The sequence below is a fragment of the Lytechinus pictus genome, chromosome 11 (genome assembly GCF_037042905.1).
Source record: "Lytechinus pictus isolate F3 Inbred chromosome 11, Lp3.0, whole genome shotgun sequence".
Lineage (NCBI taxonomy): Eukaryota > Metazoa > Echinodermata > Echinoidea > Temnopleuroida > Toxopneustidae > Lytechinus > Lytechinus pictus.
The window spans coordinates 27,043,731-27,068,232 of NC_087255.1; the positions used below are offsets into that span (position 1 = coordinate 27,043,731).

The 24,502-nt window shown below is 36.6% G+C and overlaps 1 protein-coding gene across 1 annotated transcript; it reads right to left on the reverse strand.

Annotated features, from left to right (window-relative positions):
* Positions 1 to 230: 230 nt before the first annotated feature.
* On the reverse strand, positions 231 to 22,845 carry LOC129272054 (microtubule-associated serine/threonine-protein kinase 4-like). Its single transcript, XM_064107074.1, has 5 exons — positions 22,792 to 22,845; positions 7,463 to 7,774; positions 6,314 to 6,358; positions 746 to 774; positions 231 to 294 (listed from the first exon to the last, which is right to left on the reverse strand). The coding sequence occupies exons 1-5, from the start codon at positions 22,843 to 22,845 to the stop codon at positions 231 to 233; spliced, it is 504 nt and encodes a 167-aa protein (XP_063963144.1).
* Positions 22,846 to 24,502: the final 1,657 nt, after the last annotated feature.

The window sequence follows — 24,502 nt, forward strand, 5'->3', positions numbered from 1 at the left end:
GGCCTCTCCACCTCTTTCTCGGACTCTCTCTACTTTATACATCAAATCTCACTCGTTTTTTTGTCATCAAATGGGGAGAAAATAAAGCAGTTGAGCTGTCAATAGCAAAGTCCTTTTCTCAAAAAAAATATGTAGGACTTTAACAGCTTTTTGTGACGTCAACAGAGCGGGGAAAGACAGAAAAGTCAACCGATGAAAATATTTCCAAACTCCTAGGGACTGATTTAGCTCTAAAGGCGTTTGTAAATGAGTGAGTGTTTGGTCTTAACCCTTTCGATGTAGGAACTGGGAGCTCTATGTATGTGTATGGAAAGGGGGAATTCATGATGGGGGTCAATTCTAATCATGCCGCCAGATTTCTAGATATACTGACACAGAAGGGAAACCTGCGAATGAATCAACAATATTCTTCATTTCCTGTATCAATTAGCAACCAATGTAGGGCAGTTCTTAATTTGCGTCAAATTAGAGCTAAATTATTCACATCAAAATTGGGAATACGTTAAAAGTTTCTTCCTCTATTTTCAAAGAATGATGCCATCTTTTGGGACATCACTAAATCTTCTCCCATGCTCTCATTCTCTTTCTCCTATTACTCCCAATCCCACTCTCTCACACACCCAACAATGGCCTACTCAATTCAAAGGATATATCACTTATATTTATAAATAATTGGGAATACGTCTATCATAATAATTCTATTTTTCAGAGTTTAAAAAAGAAAATAATTATATAAAAAACTTACCTCCCTCTTCGTACCAAAGACATCTCCTTCTGAAATTAAACAATGAAAGAAAACGAATTACTTGATTTGCATCAAAGTTATCCCCCAAATGCTGCTTATCCCCACATATGATACCATATACACAGGGATAAGGGAAGAAGGGCGTGAGATTGCCACTATTGCAACTGGGCAATTCCATTAAATTATCAACCTTTTTGTGTACGTCCGACCCCCATTTTCTCAAGTCTAACTTCACTTCATAACTGACCAAGTCATGGACCTTTGAGAACATTACAGACTGCCAAAAGAACAAGAAATCAGAGACAGAAAATTTCATGAAGGTCCCACATATAGGGGGTCGGATGTACATATTTTATGGAATTGCTCTACTGATAATTATTCATGAAAGTGGCTCCTTTCTTCATCATTTATAACTACAATTTCACACAAAATAAAATTAAAATAGCAATATTGAGAGTGTGACATCATCAGGTCTTTCATTTGCAGATCACCCTTACTGTATGAAGACATGTTTTAAATTGAGAAAATATTTTTGATTTCATGACTTTCCTTTTATACAGTACACATACACCTGATTTTTTAATGAAATTTTCAGTGCTGTGCTTGCATGATAAAGGTGATTCCATATTTATGCTGTGGGGTGAGTAATGCCTTTAAACTCGGGTTACACCATGAATGTGTACATACTTGTATATCATGTATATTTTGAGAGTGAAAGTAAAAATGGTGTATAATTAAACATGAACCTGCAATACATACAGGAAATGAGGAGTGATTGAAAGTTAATGGAGCTTTTATCTATACTAAACAATTTCACACAGAAAAAAAAAACATAAATCATTTAATACTTATTGTGGGGCAAAAAGAAATAAAACTAGACAAATTCACAGGTCAGAATTTCCCTGATTTTGCTTTTGTCTACATTGATTTCTTTAATGTAAGCCTGAGATTATCCCACATCTGTTCATATCTTATTAAGTGGGCAGGTGCTATGATTATTTTCATGTAGAATGTTGACCCTCTATACTTCAGGCTGGGTTACTTGGTGACCTGGCCGAGGAGCACTTTCAAATAAAAGAGCTACAGCATTACTGACACTACATTGTATACCATTTGAACCTTAAGGCAGGCTCTAACACCAACTAAACTTTTCATATTGTAATGAATCATATTATTTATCTAGGATCTATCCCATTAACTCTGTAAAACTTGAGAATTGAAAGCAGAGAAGGAAAAAGCACAAACACTCTTCAAAAATTAAGTGCTAATTTAGCACTGAAGGAGAGAGTCTGCACTTCGGAGTGCCGATTTTTAACTACAAATTCAGCACTCTGAAGTGCAGTCACTTTTCAAGCTCATTGTCAGTGTTAAAATTAGCACTTCAGTTTGAGAATGTACATGGGATGAAGGGGTCATCAAAAGTACCAAATTATACATTACATATTCGACTCAAGTAGCAAGTCTATGAAAAACAGGCAATTAAAGCCCTTTTGGCTCCAAGAAGGTGATATCATTATCAGATTATGAAAGGAAAACTTGTATCCTCAGGATTTCCTTGTTGTGGTAAGGTTAGGAAGTGTTGCAATGACCAGGGCCAGGTAACATCAAGCTTGGCGATTGATCATTTGGTTGATTTCTACAATTGATTGCATTGGTTATTGTATATGATCGATCACAAAACTCTGCCACATGATAGGTCGCTAAGTTTTATGTTACAGGCCCGGTTTAAACATTCGAAAATTCCTTCATGGAATAGAAATTACATCAACATTTCGTAATTTTCATTGTTCTTTCTCCATAGAAAGAAATTTGCAGTACTAATATGTCACCCTTTGCTAGAAGGTATTGATGTGGCCATAAGACAGGAAAACAATAATACATTAATACAGAGATTCAAGGATGTATGTTAGACATGAAACGGCACACATGTACACAAAAGACAATGATCACTGAGAAGAGAACTAACAGCACTGTGACAAACAAAAGCAAATATTTGATAGGAAAACCAGACAGACAAATAATTACTAAGATTGAAGGACAGATATGAAAATTGACATAAGTAATTATTTTATGTGGACAGTTGGAAAGAAAAATGAAACATACAATTACACAGAGCAAAGAACCACTCACCATGAATGTGTACATACTTGTATATCATTTATATTTTGAGAGTGAAAGTAAAAATGGTGTATAATTAAACATGAACCTGCAATACATACAGGAAATGAGGAGTGATTGAAAGTTAATGGAGCTTTTTTATCTATACAAAACAATTTCACACAGAAAGAAAAAAATCATTAATACTTATTGTGGGGCAAAAAGAAACAAGTGGAATGCCTCTGGCCGTCTCACCTGCATCACGCGATTCAATATAGCAGCAGTGCTGATTTTGAAAACTACTATAACTCGCACAAGATGTTCAGTGATACTTGGTTACTCTTATTTCCACGTTTTATGAACTAGACCAATACACTTATAGAGATATGATGTCAATTCAACAAATACCCCCAACGTGGCCAAAGTTCTTTGACCTTACATGACCTTTGACCTTGATCATGTGACCTGAAACTCGCACAGGATGTTCAGTGATACTTGATTACTATTATGTCCAAGTTTTATGAACTAGACCAACACACTTTCAAATTTATGGCTGTAATTCAACAAATACCCCAATTTGGCCAAAGTTCATTGACCCTAAATGACCTTTGACCTTGATCATGTGACCTGAAACTTGCACAGGATGTTCAGTAATACTTGATTACTATTATGTCCAAGTTTCATGAATCAGATCCATAAACTTTCAAAGTTATGATGGTAATTCAACAGATACCCCCAATTCGGCCAAAGTTCATTGACCCTAAATGACCTTTGACCTTGGTCATGTGACGTGAAACTCATGCAGGATGTTCAGTGATACTTGATTAACCTTATGTATAAGTTTCATGAACTAGGTCCATATATTTTCTAAGTTATGATGACATTTCAAAAACTTAACCTTAGGTTAAGATTTTGATGTTGATTCCCCCAACATGGTCTAAGTTCATTGACCCTAAATGACCTTTGACCTTGGTCATGTGACATGAAACTCAGGCAGGATGTTCAGTAATACTTGATTAATCTTATGGCCAAGTTTCATGAACTAGGTCCATATACTTTCTAAGTTATGCTGTCATTTCAAAAACTTAACCTCAGGTTAAGATTTGGTGTTGACGCCGCCGCCGTCGCCGTCGCCGTCGGAAAAGCGGCGCCTATAGTCTCACTCTGCTATGCAGGTGAGACAATAAAACTAGACAAATTCACAGGTCAGAATTTCCATGATTTTGCTTTTGTCTACATTGATTTCTTTAATGTAAGCCTGAGATTATCCCACATCTGTTCATATCTTATTAAGTAGGCAGGTGCTATGATTATTTTCATGTAGAATGTTGACCCTCTATACTTCATGCAGGGTTACTTAATGAGCTGGCCGAGGAGCACTTTCAAATAAAAGAGCTACAGCATTACTGACACTACATTGTATACCATTTGAACCTTAAGACAGACTCTAACACCAACTAAACTTTTCATATTGTAATGAATCATATTATTTATCTAGGATCTATCCCATTAACTCTGTAAAACTTGAGAATTGAAAGCAGAGAAGGAAAAAGCACAAACACTCTTAAAAAATGAAGTGCTAATTTAGCACTGAAGGAGAGAGTCTGCACTTCGGAGTGCCGATTTTTAACTACAAATTCAGCACTCTGAAGTGCAGTCACTTTTCAAGCTCATTGTCAGTGTTAAAATTAGCACTTCAGTTTGAGAATGTACATGGGATGAAGGGGTCATCAAAAGTACCAAATTATACATTACATATTCGACTCAAGTAGCAAGTCTATTGAAAACAGGCAATTAAAGCCCTTTTGGCTCCAAGAAGGTGATATCATTATCAGATTATGAAAGGAAAACTTGTATCCTCAGGATTTCCTTGTTGTGGTAAGGTTAGGAAGTGTTGCAATGACCAGGGCCAGTTAACATCAAGCTTGGCGATTGATCATTTGGTTGATTTCTACAATTGATTGCATTGGTTATTGTATATGATCGATCACAAAACTCTGCCAAATGATAGGTCGCTAAGTTTTATGTTACAGGCCCGGTTTAAACATTGGAAAATTCCTTCATGGAATAGAAATTACATCAACATTTCGTAATTTTCATTGTTCTTTCTCCATAGAAAGAAATTTGCAGTACTAATATGTCACCCTTTGCTAGAAGGTATTGATGTGGCCATAAGACAGGAAAACAATAATACATTAATACAGAGATTCAAGGATGTATGTTAGACATGAAACGGCACACATGTACACAAAAGACAATGATCACTGAGAAGAGAACTAACAGCACTGTGACAAACAAAAGCAAATATTTGATAGGAAAACCAGACAGACAAATAATTACTAAGATTGAAGGACAGATATGAAAATTGACATAAGTAATTATTTTATGTGGACAGTTGGAAAGAAAAATGAAACATACAATTACACAGAGCAAAGAACCACTCAAATTGATGGCCAAAATGATTATTTGATAGCGAAAGAAATATGTATTTAGTCTACAGGTATAACAAAAAAAATATAGGCCTACATACTGATTGGACGAATACATGTAGCGTATTGTGGAATTGCAAAGTACACACTATCCTTCAAAAGATAATGGCAATTTGTTTGACTTTGTTTCTAAATACCTTTGTATCATCTGCCGATGAGATTGCACAATTTCAATAGCATGTACACAAATGTATATTTGATGTGTAATATTACATGTAGCTGGTGTCAATATTGAAAATAAGATTTATACAAGGCCCTGTTTGTAGTTGGAAAGATTTCAACCGAAATGTTATCAAACTAAAACATTTTTTATTCTAAATAGACATCAGACCTAAGGAAGTACATGTAGAGATCACAAATATTACGTCCTTTTGAAGAATAAAATAGATAAGAGGCATATACATTAAGCATTTAACAGTTTGCATGGCCTCAAGGCTGCATCATGTGGCCATTACTTTTCGAAAAATTTGGCAAACACATAATGATATTGGTAATGAGTTTAATGTGTCTGTTGAATGCAGTTCCTTCCTGTATGGGAGCTAGGGTCATGTCTGGTATTATATTCCTTTATGTTTTATAATGTCAATGGCAATGAGATGATGATAACAAGTGAGGCAGGACGTGACTAGTCTATACAACTCAGACATTTTAGTATTACAATTAGAAAGGGGTTTGGTACCTCGCAAAATATGAACTGTATGAGTATAGTAGCACAAGCCCACACATGATAGCAACTAGAATTACAAAAGAAACTCTCACAAAAAGTAGGGTAAAGCGTGTGCAATTTATGACGACGATGTTGAAGGTAATGGCGGCGCGAGTATTGTGGTGGTAGTGGTTATGGTGATGTTTATGATTAGGATGAGAAATGTGAAAGTGATGGTGATGATGGTGATAATGATAGTGCTATTCATACATGGGATCTCATCTCTCGAAATGTTCCCCTGACATGTACAATTCTACACAAAGCTCAAATACTAACCCTCATCTGACGATTGGAAGGGGGAAACGAATATCTTTTCATTCCCTTGAGATAAAAATATCAAAATCATACTGGATATCTTAAAGCTTTTCATGATTCACAAGCATCCACATTGCGAACATTGGCTATAAAAGCATATACAGTGCATGTAGGAGTTTCACTAAAGTAAAAATATGAACATATAACCCAAAGAGATAACACATGCATACAGGCAATAATGGACGATAAAAACTGATAAGCTTTGTTCTTTGCAACCTTCATCTTTAATCTCGAATAACACGGTGGTTTCAAACCGCCTCGATCATGAGAATCCCTGTTAAATTAGGAGAACTTTTTAGGCTAAAAAATACCCATTAATTATTCATGCATTCACATCGCCCCAAAACATACCCTTCGGGATAAATTCCTGAAGTTATGAGCATGCACAGTATGGTCTGATAAGCAAGGGAGGCGCGAGATTCAATATCACTAGCTCAGCAGCCACCCAAGGCACCTGCGCCCAACTACACTCTAGGCTAAAAGTTCCCGTAAATTGCTTTCACATTGCCAAAATACCTGCGACCTTGGAAAAATCCCCACGAAAGTTCTCGTAATTTTTACAAGTATCTACTATTTAGTGGGTATTTTCTTTCGGGGAGATTACGCGTAATTTGCTTTCACATTGCCAATATTACCTGGTATTTTCTGATCGGGGTAAATTTCCAGATCAGAAAAACACCTGGAACTGACGAACTTCGAGGCGGTCTGAAACCATATCTAATGATATGCTTGGAAATAATTTTAAAAAAACCTGATATGGACTAAAGGAAGAAAGCTCCTGGTTCTTCTGGGTCCCGTAATTCACAAGACTTTACTAACTCATATTAATGGGGCTGATTAACACAAAAGGTTACATTTATGTGCAATATACATGTAGGGTACAAATAAATTGTCAATGGGGCTCTGTAATAATGTTAATCTTATCATTTTCAAACAATTTTAAATAGTGAGATTGTCTCAGATGCTAACGATACAAGTTCCTGGATCTGACCAAATGCGTGCCTGGAACAAGAGTTTCATCACAGTATACTGTAACATAAGACTGGGACATCAACTACATGATGATAGGACTAGAAGGGATTCCCTATAAGAACACTGCATGCTACTCACCAGACTGGCTGACAGTGAAGGTGCCGACTGTCCAAGAAGAGGCCTCATTCTGGTAAGATTACTCCCAGAGTCCCCTCCTAGATTCAAAGCATTGGTCGTACTCGACTGATAGCCGGTGGAACTCCCTACGCTCAGGTGGAACGGTCCCATCATCGCTGCCCCAAGACTACCACGCCTGACATAGCGACTCTCGTCAATTGAGAGAGGGCGGGCTAGCTTGAAACCACGGGGTAAGGATGTAGCGAATCCAGCACTCTTTGGTTTAGGGCTCTGTGCATCTAAGTTCAGTCTATCACAATCCTCGCTATCGGACTACAAGAAATGACAAAGAGAAAGAGAAACAACTTATTGTATTGGAAAAGTCATACCAATATCAACAAATAAGAATAATTATACAAATTTCATACTTCAAAACTCATTGCATAGTGCTTATACCTGATGGCTACGCTCCAATAATGGTAGCCTATAATCTAGGCAGAGGCTGCAAGCTACACGTATATCTTTGCTGCTACACGAAACGTAAGGGACACATGCACGTCGAATGAAGACTACGAACATTGGCTGTGAAGCAGTCATGGGAAATACATGTACACTCCTGCATTGCGTTACTTGACAAACAAACAGGATTTGGTGCAGGTTTCTGTATGAAAACTGCCACCGCACATTTGTCAAAAAAATGAAAGAAAACAACAACTAACGCAAGACTGGAGTGTATACTTGTAGGTGGCAGCTGCTTCTATGGTACAGTACTTGCTATAAATGGCAGAGTTATCAATTTTTTGTCAAAACCAAGTTGATAAATAAAAAAAATCAAGGAAAGGTGCATATGCATCCTTTTCCACACTGTCTAAAGAAGATGTGAAAGAACTGACGGACAAGAGACATGGTTAATTCCAGCTTGTGGAATTAGCATGAAGAGTCCCAAAGCATCACACTCTAACAGTATTCAATCACTTCATGATGAGTTCATCGCGCACATTCAACATTCAGTTAAAGGTCAAGTCCACCTCAGAAAAATGTTGATTTGAATAAATAGAGAAAAATCAGACAAGCATAATGCTGAAAATTTCATCAAAATGGGATGTAAAATAAGAAAGTTATGACATTTTAAAGTTTCGCTCATTTTTCACAAAATAGTTATATGAACGAGTCAGTTACATGCAAATGAGAGAGTCAATGATGTCGCTCACTCACTATTTCTTTTGTTTTTTATTGTTTGAATTATGCAATATTTCAATTTTTACAGATTTGACAACAAGGACAAACTTGACTGAACCATAAAATGTTAAACAATGGTAGTTCCACATGTTCAGTGAGAATTAAAACTTTGCTTCACAGGACAATGGGGAGAAAATTATAAAATTTCATATTTCATATAATAAAATACAAAAGAAATAGTGAGTGAGTGATGTCATCAGTTCCCTCATTTGCATACCAACCGAGATGTGCATATAACTGTTTTGTGAAATAAAGCAAAACTTTAAAATGTCATAACTTTCTTATTTTACATCCGATTTTGATGAAATTTTCAGCGTTATACTTTTCTCTTTTTCTCTTTCTATTCAAATCAAGTTTTTGTTGGATTGGACTTGTCCTATAAATATCCACAAAACATTCTTGAAAAAAGAAAGGTTGCAGAGAAAAAAGGACCATGTCGCCTAAAGGGAATGACACAATTGGTGTTTTTATAATACTTGCACGCTAGTTGGACCTTGATTGTGAAATCACTCCTCTGCCTGAATCCCAAGAGAGATTAGTCAACATCAGTGCACTCAACAACATGTATTTAGCACTGTATTTCCTTTTTCAAAGTGATTTAAAAATCACTTGTTTTCCTGATATATCACTTGTAGATTGACTTACTAATATTTTTGTTCTGTTGTCCATTCAACCTGCATGAATGAACCATACATTGGTTCATCTGAAAGCATTATTAGATTGTATGTAGATTCATTTTAGCTGTCTTGCATCATATTGTATAGAAATTGCTGTTTTATGAGGTGCAATTGTCACTAGCATGTGAGGTACTTATACCACTATCTGAGAAATCTTGTTAATAATGAAGTGGCAGAAATATTACAAAATCCTAACAGTGTATGGTACAAAAGTTCACATGGAAATCAGGCCGAAATCCATCTACCAGTCTCTGTTGCTCTTCCCTAAAACAATAACCAAAACACAATACAGTATGTGAGGTGTATTACATGTACATGTACATGTACAGTATAAGTTGCCTTTAACAGAATATCAATTCTTAGTACTTGTAATTTAAGGATGAAATTGTAGGAGCATGTGTCACGGAAAGAATGCATGAAATAGCCACATCGTTAGTTTATAAAGTGATTTACAGGAAATACATCAAACACATGATAATCTTCAACTGCATGATAGCATCACCACATGTTTGGAACGAATTTCCTGAGTTCTATGTTTGAATACAGTTATGGATCATTTAATCATGTAGGCCTACATACTGTGATTATGTTTACGGTACAAAATTTGTAAAGAGTTTTTATTTTTATACTGTACTTGAACTGAAATATTGACTGTTTATCAAGGGGCATAACTACTAGTCTAAAGGTGGTTGGTCATTAGTGCTATGCCCTAGATGCCCAGAGACAAAGTTGAGGTGCATCACTGACTAGAAATCACCATAGCCAGATATCTTAACCGTGAACCAAAAAGAAGTTCATATTTGTTTTGTTTGCAAGCCATTACTGCTTTATCTAATGGAAATCAATACTGGCTTGAATTTTTCTTTCTTTCAGATGATTCGACAATGCACAGTTCCAGAAATAAATGTAAGCCTATTTGTAGCAATATAGATTTCCTTGCGTTGGAGTGGACTTCAAGTTATACATCGCATTATATTTATGTGAGACTAAAAAAACCTCAACTTATATGTTATCAATCTATAAAGTTTGCAACTTTAAATGTCGTGCGCATTATATGGCTCAGGATCCGCTTCCCATGACTGTTAATGGCACTGTGATATTTACTATTTCTGATACATGGGAAACTCAGATGATTAATTAGCTAAAGTGAAAATGATTTCTTAAAGGTGGACACATAAAGAGCAAATAAGAAACCGTAAATGCTAGAAGATACTGGTTGAGCAAGGGTCAATTCCAGTCGATGGTAGAAATGGTCTGCTTCAATCATGGGAATATGAGTCCATACTCTATCAATCATTTAAACTTGAGAAATGCAGTTTCATGATTGGATTTCCACTGCTAGGGTAGCTTCTGTTTTACTTCTAGGGGTTTTATGATTTGAGGAAAGAGATTCTAGTTAGCACTTCATGTATGAATTCTGGCTACAAAATGCCCATTCTGTAGTATCCATAGCTAGAGCAATAGTTGCGGGATCAATTGTTAAAGGAGAATGAAACTCTTGGAGCAAGTTAGCTTTTGTGAAAGCAGAAAAATCAAAGAATAAGATCAACAAAAGTTTGAGTAAAATAGGACTAGCAATAGAAGAGTTATGAGCATTTGAATGTCGAGATCACTAATGCTATGGAGATCCTCCCATTGGCAATGCGACCAAGATCTATGATGTCACAGATGAACAACTCTCCCCTTTTGGACACTGAAAATATACCCCAAAACATCTCTTTTTGCTCATTCTAATCATATGACAAACGATTCATTAATGATATAATGTTGTGAAACCTCTGTACTTTTCTTCTCATAAAGAGAACACCTCACCTTGTGATAGACTCTATAAAAGTGAGAATATAAGTGAAATAAGTACTAAAGTAATGAGGGAGTTGTACGTGTGTGACATCACAGATCTTGGTCGCATTGCCAATGAGAGGATCTACATGGCATTAGTGATCTCAATATTCAAATGCTCATAACTTTCTTTTTTTTCATTCAATCTTCCTCAAACTTTCAACAATATGTTTCTTTGATTTTTCTCTTTGATATGGATTCAGCTGGTTTCAAGGGTTTCATTCTCCTTTAAGGAATTAAAAGTGACTTCATCCATATCCCAGTCATACCGATGAAACCGACTCCAGATCGACCAATATTATGTTAGTTTTAATTAGAGTACCATTGCAGTCGGTTTTGCATCGGTTTTCGTAGTATGACTGTACATGTAGCTCTTTACAATTTGTGAAAACAAAACAACCCAAAGAAATGGCAAATGCTAGGAATTAATCTTTAAATGAACAAGGGAAAAAAAAATTTGTCAACAAAATGCCAGAAACGACAGAAGAAGCACATGTTGCAACATGTGCACAGAGAGGATGTAACGTGAGATAACTATGTATGTTTCCTTGGCCAATGACCACAATGGAGTTGACCATGTACATGTCCACTTCATTTTCAAAAATGAAATGAGGGTTTTGAAAAGCACATTGTAAAAGTAGATTGAACATACATGAAGTAGTTGACCAGATTACATTATATGTTCAACTTTTGCTTGAGGAAATATAATGTGCCAATATATTGGACAAGCAATTGAAAGAGCTCTTCTTCCATGGTGGCATACATTGAAGTCAAACAACATATAGACCTGTACATTCATTTGTAATGTTACATTTATGCTAAACCCTAAAACTGTGTTTGGTAATGGTAATTAGCATTTTAAGATCAGCATCAGAGCGCAACCATGTTTGTACCATATTCAAATACATCAATCTAGTAGCCCGTAACCTAAAGCTAGCAAATGATCTTGTGCCTGATTTCTAATATGACTGATTGCATAGATTATTGTATAATTATGATCATTGTAAAAACCAATAAAGCTTGTTACGAGTCTAAAAAAAAGGAATTCAAGCATAAACACACCAAAACTAAGTCAACATAAATCATTAAAGGAGAATGAAACTCTTGGAGCAAGTTAGCTTTTGTGAAAGCAGAAAAATCAAAGAATAAGATCAACAAAACTTTGAGTAAAATAGGACTAGCAATAAAAGAGTTATGAGCATCTGAATGTCGAGATCACTAATGCTATGGAGATCCTCCCATTGGCAATGCGACCAAGATCTGTGATGTCACACACGTACAACTCTCCCATTCGGACACTGAAAATATACCCCAAAACATTTTTTTTTGCTCATTCTAATCATATGACAAACGATTCATCAATGATATAATGTTGTGAAACCTCTGTACTTGTCATCTCATAAAGAAAACACCTAACCTTGTGATAGACTCTATAAAAGTGAGAATATAAGTGAAATAAGTACTAAAGTAATGAGGGAGTTGTACGTGTGTGATATCACAGATCTTGGTCGCATTGCCGATGGGAGGATCTACATGGCACTAGTGATCTCAATATTCAAATGCTCATAACTTTCTTATTATTCATTCAATCTTCCTCAAACTTTCAACAATATGTTTCTTTGATTTTTCTCTTTAATATGGATTCAGCTAGTTTCAAGGGTTTCATTCTCCTTTAAGAACAAAACTGAGATAAACTGAATGCTGAAGGATACCAGATAACGTTATATGGCTCGGAGAAGATAACTTGATACAAATGTGCATGGGGGCCAGGAAGTGTGTAGCAACACAAAAGCTATGAAAAGAAATTACCAATTTAAATAATGAATACATTTATTAAAAAAGGACATAGTAAAGCCAATAATGACTGTGTATGTAAATCATGTGACATGTCATGGATTTAGGTGCAACAATGTCCATTTTACTTAGGGTGCAGCACTGTGCAATTTGGATGATCACTTATTCACTTTACATCTTGTGCATAAACAGTGAAATGTCATGAAATATTTTTTCAAAGAGAAGTCTATGTTGAGGATTTAACTGAGCATCATACCAATACCATATTCTTGTCTCTTCATCTGTGTACAAAGTCATTGTTTTCTTGTAATCCGCACTCATTATATAAAACAAATGATGCATAGGTTTGCTATCAACTCTAATGCACTCTCAACTGTGCATTATATATCCCTGTGTCTCTCTATCTCTCTGTAGTGTATATATATTTCTCTCTCTCTCTGCTTTCTCCCTCATCCCTCCCACACCCACACTATCCTTTCTTCTCTTTCTTTAATCCTCTATAATTATCATTCTCTCCAGATTACAGAGTTGTTTTGTATCACATCTTTCTTGGACTTGGATTTCTAAGTGTAAGACGTTATTAATCTCAAGAGAGAGCTGAAAACTGTGAAAAGCATCTCATGTCTAGCTTTCTGGTAATTGGACAGAAAGTAGATGATAAACATCAGAAATACATTGTAGCCGTGGTTAGATTCGTTGAAAAAGTAAACATGATATATTTACTATGCTTGATCTTCCCTCAGATGCACCATTTAAACAATAAATTACAAAGGGATGGAAAAGAGACTTAGCTTGTCCTAGAGGAAAACTGCCTCAAAGATGTTCTGGAAAAAAAAACCCTGGTTCCCTCCTTTGCCCCTTGAGCACATAATTAGATATAGGTTATTGTTTGAAAGATGGGATTGTTTACCAGACGGAGTTATCAATCCTGTCATTGCCACACCTGATATCACGAAGTGACAGAATGGATAGCCACATGTGTATCATGAAGACAAACACAGCATCACATATATGGGGCCCGGGGGGCACTCAGTATATAATGCATAGTGGGTATGTGCCGCGGAGGGGACCCCCATTTTTACACTCAAATTTCCATTCCAGGGCATAGCATTTTCATCTTATTAAGAAAAAGAACTAAGAAAGCCGCTCCAAAGCATAGCATTTTCTTCTTATCGAGAGAAAAGAAGAAATCTGCTCCAAAGCTTCGCATATTTTCTGTTACGCCGTTCCGGTCGCATTGATCCGCCACACTGAGCTGCAATTTTGGTGAAAAGCGGCCGCTGAGTGCTGTCCGACCATCGCCTCTGCACGAGCGCACCCGGCGCCCGGGCCGCTGGGCTAACTGCATATACTTATGCCCGTTCCATAGGGATGCACACGCAAGCGACCCGTTCCAAGGACCCCCGTTTTCACAAACATTTGTCGTTCCGAAGCCCGTTCCGAGGACCCTCCTTTTTACAATAAGCCCGCTCCAAGGCCCCCGTTTTTTGTCTCGCCTGCGGCACATACCTACTACTTTTTTGGTCGAGTGCCCCCCCCCCCCCCCCCCCCCGGGAGAAGGGGCTTAAGATAGGGGTAAGATAGTATACATACCTGGGGAAATGAGTCAATATGAATTGCCATGAAGACCATAGCCCACTCTTTTTATTATTTCTTTACAAAATTTGCTTCCAATTTGGCTCCAAAGTTCTCGAGTCAAACCATATACATCAATAATAATATTCCACCATTGTACAGCCCTGGCCATATTGGAATGATGTACATGTAGACCTATCTAAATGGTTGCCCACAAATGTTACATGCATTATTACATCCATTCCCTCTGAGGGAATATACTAGTAGAGAGCAATGTTAAAAGCTACTGGATTAACTACACAAAATGAGTCTTGAGTTCAAGTGCATAACAGTACTTCCTTGTAAATCAATTGCTGATTTATAAGCAAATTGGGTCAATACTGATGACAGATTTTGGTGAACAAAGTTAACCTGTTGACTACGATCTGATGTGATACAATACAATGATTCACGTTGATCAATATTAAAATGCATGAAGACATTAAATTGATTTCAATTATCAATGTTATCATATAAAATTCAAGTTATTCAACATTGCAATAAAAGACTAAAAAGACCTTCCTGTATGTCTGATGAACAATTTAACACATAAACACAAAACAAAGCATTCATCAATATCAAGACGGATTCAAGTCAGCATACAATATTTTAAAAAGCAGTACCAGAAAGAATGTTTGGGCCATAGCTCCACAAGGGAGTGTGGTAAATATGGAAAGACTGGGGTGGAAAGCTGAACTCATGTTACCTATTGTGACATAATTCATTAGGTGTGTTCACATAATACACAATCTTACCAAAATTAGGATTTTTGTTTTCTTACTTTATTTTTCCACCATACATGTACCTCAATATTCTCAGTTTTTAGCATTCCTATATTGAAAGAATCAAGTCAACATTGCAACCCGATCTATATACTACTGTTAGGAAACTTGGTTACCCTGAATATGATTCAAAATCTTGTATTGTTTCACTTTCACTCTTTTCCTGCATGAAAATGATGTATCCAAGACTTGTTTTTCTGATGAAATTTTTAAGTGCATTAGTTATTAAATCCAATTGAAAATCCAATTGAAATCCACAATTTCTCTGTAAATAACAGTGAGGCCCTATATAAATATACCACCTTACTTCTATGAAACAAAGCCTCAGGCATTAAATGCGTATCTAACATCAAATGTAGCCTATTATGCTTGTCTACAAACACGTAAAAATTAAGAAAAAAGATGCATCATCTGACTGAATCTCTTAAAAAAGTTTCAAAATTTTCTTTAGTTTGATGTCATAATGCACACCACAAAGAAAGTATATTAATATTAGTTGCGCTTGTGCAGTATAGAATAATATGAATATAAAAAAAAATTTGACATTGCTCTTACAAGGGGAAACTAAAATGATTTGATTTTCTGTCAATGGTATCTTTAAGAAAATAGCTTTGTGACAACGCATCTTCATCGAGTACATGTAGGCCTATATTTTCAAGTTGCTCTGAGTCTGCGGCACAGGCCCAATAGAACCAATCCATTTGCTGAAACGTAATTTCTGGAACTTACTTCTCTAGATCATGCTTATCGTGGGGACGCATCTGATGGGTAAATTTGCCATGTGGCGAGGCATAAGCCCACTTCCATTTACATGCAGCACACAGACGGGGGCAGGTGTAGAAGAAATGAACTACTCAATGCATGTCGGATGTTGCCGCTAAGTGGAATCCATTCTGCTAAGAGATAGATGGAAGTGCCCAAACAGCCCTTAGGAGTTCAGCTTGAGGCAACTTCAAGGGAAAGATCAAACTCTATCAATTTATCATGCAAGGAATTAACTCCAAGCATCTTCAACTCGCCTCATTTATGTATAATGACAGTAAAACCTATCTGTATGAAAATGGTCATAAAATAGAAATGCATGGACCATGAGGAACTGAATAACATTAAAAACCACAATTTTCTGAATAGATTGTTGGAAAACAATATTTACAATACATGTAATGTTGTTTCTAAAATCCAAGAAAACAAACTTTTAATATAAATTGCTCTCAAAGGACAAGTGTCTTTCTTGACTGAGAAACTTAAAAAAAAAAAGAAAGGTGACTGCTATTGAGGAAAGTTGCTTTCCTCACCAGTTCTTTGACTGCACATACGTGGGCAGGATCTCACGTAATAAATCCCAAGGAAAAATACTGAAAAAAAACAACAACAAAAATTATGAACTGAATAAATGAACTATTCACTAAACTGCCAGACTACTAATGTATAAATTTGTTTTCACATTAAAGCTGCATGTATATCGGCAGATTCTGCTTTCAACAACGAGTCTCACTTCTACAGCTGAAATGTCAGGCCAGCTTCAGATAAATGGCATGATTCATGTTATTTTTTCAAGCTAGCGGAATCCAATATGCCAAGGCTTGTTGAGGGATCAGAGGAATGAAGTTGAACTTCAGGGGAAGAGTGCAAGCGAATGAATTAAAGGGGATGAATCCATATCCCTATACTGGAATCTCCATTTATCCTCTTGTAATTCCCCTGGCGGTTACGATTGGACATTACTACCCCAGAGTATTGCTGATTCATTGAAATGTAGACTTTCCATGTTGAAAGCTCAGAGCATATCTACACAAGTAATTTCATAGTTCGATAATGTTATTGGTATAAACTGCTGTCAGCCCTTTTTTTATAGAAACCATTTGCTATACATGTTAATATATATGCAGGCCTATCTTTTTCATTATCATTTATTTTTATCAGTAGTTTCATAAGTGTCAAATGCACATAGCAGTATGTTTTGTTTCAGATACCAAAATTGTACACATCTCTGGAGATATGTAATATATCAATTTTATTGAAATTACAGAAAAAAAGGCAAGAAAGGGAGTGTGAAAATCATTTTCTTTTATATATACATGTAACGTGGTGTGGCAAATCTCTTCAATTAATTTCATTTCATTCAATGGTTTATTCAACAGACATGTATCGCAGTAAAAAAAACTTGAATTACACATGCTTTTAATAATACATGGTATCAATTGCAACATACATGGTAAAGAATACAGGGAAATTATTCACATACATGTACACGTAGAATTTGAACAGTAAAGTATTGATAAAAATAACAGAAAAATACATATAAATTGATAAAATCATTGATGATAAAGCTCTTAAAACATGATAAGTGAATTGCTACATGTATTTTCAGTAAATGAATTCACAATTGCTATAAAGCATGTAGATAAGATTAGGGAGGGCACTACTAATGGCTGATACACAAGGAGAAAAAAGGGTGGAAAGAGGTAAATACATATAACCCTTTAAAAGGGGCTAAAGAATGACAGTTTTTAACAAGGGTGAAAAACACTTTCACTTTTATTACATTCCTTTTCCACCTTTACGCCTTCCGTGTTTCTAGAGTGTAGTGATTGCCAGCCAAAATAATTCAAGAAGAAAGTAAAAAGAATAGATAAGAGGTGTATGGACATTCAGTTTGATGTTAAAACAATTTCAATTACATTGATTGATTGCCTACGAGCTGTCGCATCAGCACCTGATGTAATTGTATTATCAAAGTCAACTAAGAGAGAACCGTTTGTTGATTTGATTCCAGACATATAAATAAATGAGCCTAATGGAAATCTGACAGACTGACAACTGCCACAAAAGATAAGACTCACTCCTAACAGAACTGTAATCTACAAATGTATTAAAAATTACTACACTGCCCAGGAATATGTATATTTCCGGATATTTCCACATTCCTCCATGACCTTTAGCCCCTTGCATGATGTAATTGATTTAGTTAAAGTCGACTGGTATGCTTTCAATGTTAGCTTGGCGCACCGCAGACAAACAAACACAACTAATAAAAGGAAAAGTGATAGACCGTCATATGATTATAGGTTAATTGCTAACGTAACAATCTGAGTAATGCAAATTGCACGACTGTGCAATCTATTTTCAATTGACACACTAGTCCTTCTCAGTGGCGGATCCAGGAGGGGGGCACATCCGGCCCATGCCCCCCCCCCTTTTGAGAGCCATAATCAAAATTTGTAATGTAAATATGCCGTTCTTTAATACACAAGTGTGCCCCCCCCCCCACCTTTGAAAGTCACAGCATGTATTTTTCATGATGTCATTTGATTAAAAAAGAAATGTTTCTGTTAATCAATCTAAGTTATATCCTAGTAAATTTTCTCCAGTTGTTAGCTCTGTATCATTAAGTTTGAAACTTTACTTTCTACTTAATCAAGAAGGTGTAAGACAATTTGTATTTATGCCCTTATTTTTATGATTGTAAATAGCGCCATGAGCGTCGGGCCAGACGGATGTGTGCGCTTTAAAAGAATCCAGAAAGACACTGCTTTTTTTTCCTTCTGTTTTCCAAAGCATTAAATCTTGTGCCCCTCCCCTAAATAAAAAATTGAAATATTCTCTTTTTAATAACCACCAATATACAACCCTCAAACAGTACTAGATTTTCCTGTAGCTTATCTCTATCGTCCACAATGCCCAATGTCTCAAACAATATCCTTTACATTTCCTTTGAACTACTGTACAGTACTGTACCTCTATGAATAAATGACATGTGCAATTGCAGTGAATGAAAATAAGGTCTGGTATCACATTCATGTGATACACTGCCAAAGTGAATCCACTAATTTACAATGCATCCTCCCCATATTGGAAATCATATTGCACTTTATACTTATAGGCATCTATCTTTTTAAACGATAATGAATTCTTGTCAGGATACCTTTCCAACTGGCTTTCTAACGCAGCCAAGGGCAGGAGGGGGAGGGGGTCACAGATGTGACAGCCCATCAATAGAGGCTTTTACACCCAATCAATCACAAAAATTACCTGGTATTCTGGCCGGCATGAAAGCACTTAAAATATTCCAGAAATAAAATACCCATCAATTCCATTACTTATTAAAATGTCATTACATTTCAAAATTGTGAGTCCTTTTCAAAGGTCACAGGAATTTGAGCAGTGTGATAGCAAATATGAGAATGTTTAATGCGAAGCAAGAAAAATGATTTAATAAGAGAGAATCACAGCTGTGAGAAATCATATGTACCATAACTGTTTTAAGCAGGCGTGGATGCAGCAAATGTGGTCTGAACTCGTTACTATAACTTTGCAATATTTATTGTGATGAGGCGGGTGTGAATGCATCCATCTAGGAGATAAAGCCTACAGCTGTTCTTCTGCTTCTCATCATGCTCTGACCCATCAGTATTCATTATTCTTGAAGAGAGCTCATCAACATATCAATTTGGATGTACCTTGGGCTCTTCTCATTAACATACAAATAAAGATCCAAGTACAGATGAAGTACCATCCAGAGTTTATTAAAGCTCATGCTTTCCTAATTGAATAGAACATATTTCTCTTACAAGGTGAACAACAAGTTAATAAGCAAATAAACAAACAACAAAGGTGAAAGTAATTGGGACAACTAATGTTTCCAAGCAAATGTAGAGCCTTTCAAGGCAATGTCAAGGGATAAAGTGTCTTCATTCATACATGTATATCATCAAGGACATGATGTTTTGCCCATGGAGTTGTAGTTTGAATTGTCTGCAGAAGACAGGTGCATTATTTGCTTTATATTTCAAAATCAGAAATGATTTTCTCATAGCAACAAAAACATACATTTCCCTAAAATACTGTAGGTCATCTTAATTTCGGGAAAGCTTCATTTCACAATTTCAATCTCCAATCCAATGGATGTTAACATGTTACAAGCAAGCGATATTTTAAATATTTCTTGCAAATATGTTACAAATTGAATTGCAAATATTAAATTAAATCACATCAAATCAAATTGCTTGCATTATGGGGTGATTTCCATTGGGTAATTTCTAAACTTTTTTTTTCAGGGCTGTTCAGTGATCACAGGCTAGTAACACAGATCTCAAAGGTTGAACATGTGGAACATGTGGAACAAGTTATTGCATTGAGCAATATGTATAATTCAATATTAAAATCAATCCCTCAAAAAGATGCTAATCTTGATGACACAGGGCCCCGGATGGAATCTGTAGAAGCTTCAGCAAAATGGGCCCTTTTCAATTTTATTAAACAAAGACTTCAAGGGTGGGAAACTCGAAACCCTTATTCATCATTTTTTTCATACAAAGGTCAGATTCGATCCTACCGAATATTACTAGTACTACATTATACTTATAGGGATGAAGAAAAGATAGTGTTACTTATAACATTAGATATTGGATACTAAATATTGACCCTAAATCAATCCTCATTCACTGACTCACATCAACCCTCCACACAGAGGGGACTGCATGATACATGTCGGCCTCTCAGTATGTCAGCGTAATGAATAACAATCTTTTTCTTCAAACACAAACCTAGTAGCATTGTTCTTTAAAAAATTATATCCATTCTCAATTTCAAGTTCTTTTTTTCCACTGCAAATAATGAATTATAAGTATGAATGAATGAATGAATAATCAGAACACTGTAACTGGGGGACTTTAAAATGGACAAAAGCACCTTCCGTGGATTGTGCAATGAGCTAGGTGCGTTGCTATATCGGTGCATGAGTATTCTTTCGTTATGCAAATATAACCTCCCCCCCCCCCCCCCCCCCCCGGTTACAAACTGCCCCCATGAAAAGCTGCACCCAAACCAAATTTGTCTTTTAGACTTAAATTGGTGTACTTTCATTATCAGTACTTAAAAGTATGTATGCACTTTCTATGTACTGGTAAATTGTAAAAGGGGCCTGCAAGTACATGCAAAAAGTTTGAAATTGAACTTTCTTGATTTATCTAAAGTTCTCTCACCACAAACCTAGAAAGTAATGAACTTTTGCGTCACACCCGAAGTGATATAATATAAGAATCGACTGTAGGCCTACAGCAACAACAAAAAAAAGCAATCCCTTACCTTATGCAGTACCCCCTTACAGCTTTCTTTCCACTCCTCAATAACTGTGCCAGAGAGTGGTTAAATAATCCAGAGCAATGGCCCTCTGATGGGTTGTATATCGCAAGGGGTACTCTTTCTCACCCTAACAAATATCTTTTCCTGCCTCTTTTTATTTCTCTCCTTTTTTTCATTAGAGCGCGCAAGTGCCAGAATGTCCCCTGGTTGTTATGAGTAATTCGTAACAAAATGCGATGAGGGAGATTCTGAAACCACCTGTCGTGTAGTACACAGCCCCGGGTGCATGACCACAAGGGGGGAGAATGGCATTTTGCCAGTGACTAATCTCCAGGATGATTCCCATGATTTTGGTGAAGAATAATGGGGGTAACCACAAATAGGGTTCAAATCCATGTCTTTCAACTGAACGGTCTTCCTGAAGCTACAAACTGTAAGCTAATAAAAAGTCTTGTAAGTTTTGGATAATCAACCTTGAACAATGGCATCTACTACTGTACATGTACTTGCTCTACAGTATAGAGCCTGATATTACAGACTCCTATTTTCTTTCCGGAAAAGAAAAGAAAACCCCTTTCTCAAAAGTTGAGAGCATGCATGTAGGCCTATATAAGCATAAACCTCTCCATACATATAAACAGTCTTTCTCAACCTATCATTTAGCAATAACAAGGCAAAAGCGATTTTGTGTCTCACCCACTGATGAATATAACCAGAAATATAGTGGTTTGCGAGGGCACGCAACAGAAGTGTATCGAAACTTCATTGTGAAATGACTGGGATGGAATAACACTTGTAAGAGCCTTACACGTAAACCTTAATGTTGACCTGAAAATGACCTTTGACCTAACCATGTGACCTCCGACTGCAGCATAACATGCAGGTCCCCCAAGTCGATCTACCATCCAAGTTTGGTTGAAAAGTGACTTAAGGTTGCGGAGTTAGGTGTCATAAGAGAGTCTTGCATGTAAACTTTAACGTTGACCCAAAAATGACCTTTGACCTTACCATGTGACCTCTGACTGCAGCATCATATGCAGGTCCCCCAAGTCCATCTACCATCCAAGTTTGGTTGAAAACCGACTTACGGTTGCGGAGTTAGGTGTCATAAGAGAGTCTTGCATGTAAACTTTAACGTTGACCCGAAAATGACCTTTGACCTTAACATGTGACCTCCGACTGCAGCATAATATGCAGGCCCCCAAGTCCATCTGCCATCCAAGTTTGGTTGAACAGTGACTTACGGTTGCGGAGTTAGGTGTCATAAGAGAGTCTTGCATGTAAACTTTAACGTTGACCCAAAAATGACCTTTGACCTTACCATGTGACCTCTGACTGTAGCATCATATGCAGGTCCCCCAAGTCCATCTACCATCCAAGTTTGGTTGAAAAGCGACGTACGGTTGTCGAGTAATGTGTCATTAGGTTTGTGACGGACGGACGCCAGACGACGACGGAAGACATTTGGATCCCTAAGTTTCGCCTTCACCTCTGGTGGGCGAGACCAAAAGCTTGAGCATAAACACACTCTAGACAGTCAATACATAAAGTTCATGATTATGTTATCTGTCAGTATGAATATACACTTCAGGTATGCTGCCTGTGGTTTAGATATGATTAATTTTATTTGTAGAAAGGGAGAGGCATTGATTGTTGTCTGGTAATATATACTACATGTATGATCAAAATAAGAATACTGACTTACTGAGTTACATGATTGTTTGAACATTTATTTTTAAAAGAAATGCTTGAAAATCATCAATGTCATTATAGTCTATGCAGCACCTACATGTACATCAAACGTTTGCATATTTCCTAAAAAGAAACATCTACAACGAGGTTGTTTTTCATTTCAAGGGATATATTGATTTTTGAGTAATGACAAAATAAAATTTTGAATAAATCATCTGCTGTTCAATACCACAATATTTTCAGAGACTCCAACTATCCCGCGTTCAGCAGGAGATCTCCCGTCGAAAGCCCATTTTCGCAAATTCTCCCTTTCTCCCGCTTGACATTTAATATATCCTGCCAAGGCCCTGTGTCTCCCGCTTAAAATGACCTTTCTCATCGAGCATCTAGAACACTAGAGCTTTCAGGGCCCTTAAGCGGGCCCTGAACCCCGGCCGCAAGGGACTTCGCGCTTGTGATGTGCACTTCTGGCATATCAAGTTGGAGTCTCCAGTTTGCTAGGGGATCCAGGTGAATCTCCAGATCAGAAGGTGCTTGGGGTTGAAGTCTCTGTATTTTACTATCCTGGTACATGTATGGAGCAGCCCAATTAATGCACATGCATTTACACCACACAGTATTCAGATGAAAATTAGTGATTTCTGCAAAAAATTTGCACAATTAGAATTCCCTAAAAATGCTGGACCAAAGTAGTTATTAAAATGAAACCATTCGCAATTTCAAATTCTGGTGTTAAGGCTGAATAACTTCTATTCCCTCTGACTCAAATCTTCTTCGAAGTAATAAAGAGCATCACAACAACTCTTTCCTTTCAATTCCCTGGTGCCATTCTCCATGATAGTAACACCACATGGAAGGAAAAAATGTTTCAAATCATTCAAATCTCTGAAATGCATAAATACAACGGCAAATCTGGATACGATCTGCTTTCCTTCTGTATTCTTATTTCTGGATAACATCGGGAGAAATTGGTCATCACCTACGGGTATGTTACTGATAGCTACAGAGTATTACTACATTACAACACGCTTGCCTCAAAGTGCTGGATAGGCTTCTATTCCGGAGATGGCTTGAAGATAATATGATACAACTTCTGTCAGCATTGATTTCACTGTAACCCGGCTTTCTTTTCTGACATACGCAGTCTTTGTAGTCACACAAGAAGAAAATTTTAATTTTGAAAGAAAGAAAAAGCATGCTGGAAGTGTACATTTATGTAAGCTAAGTCATGAGCAGGGCTTATGCCGAGGACATTATCATAGGATAATTGCTGTTCTTAACAATGCTTGAAAATCTATATTATTCATTTGCAGCTGTATGCCCCACATTTTCATTTATAT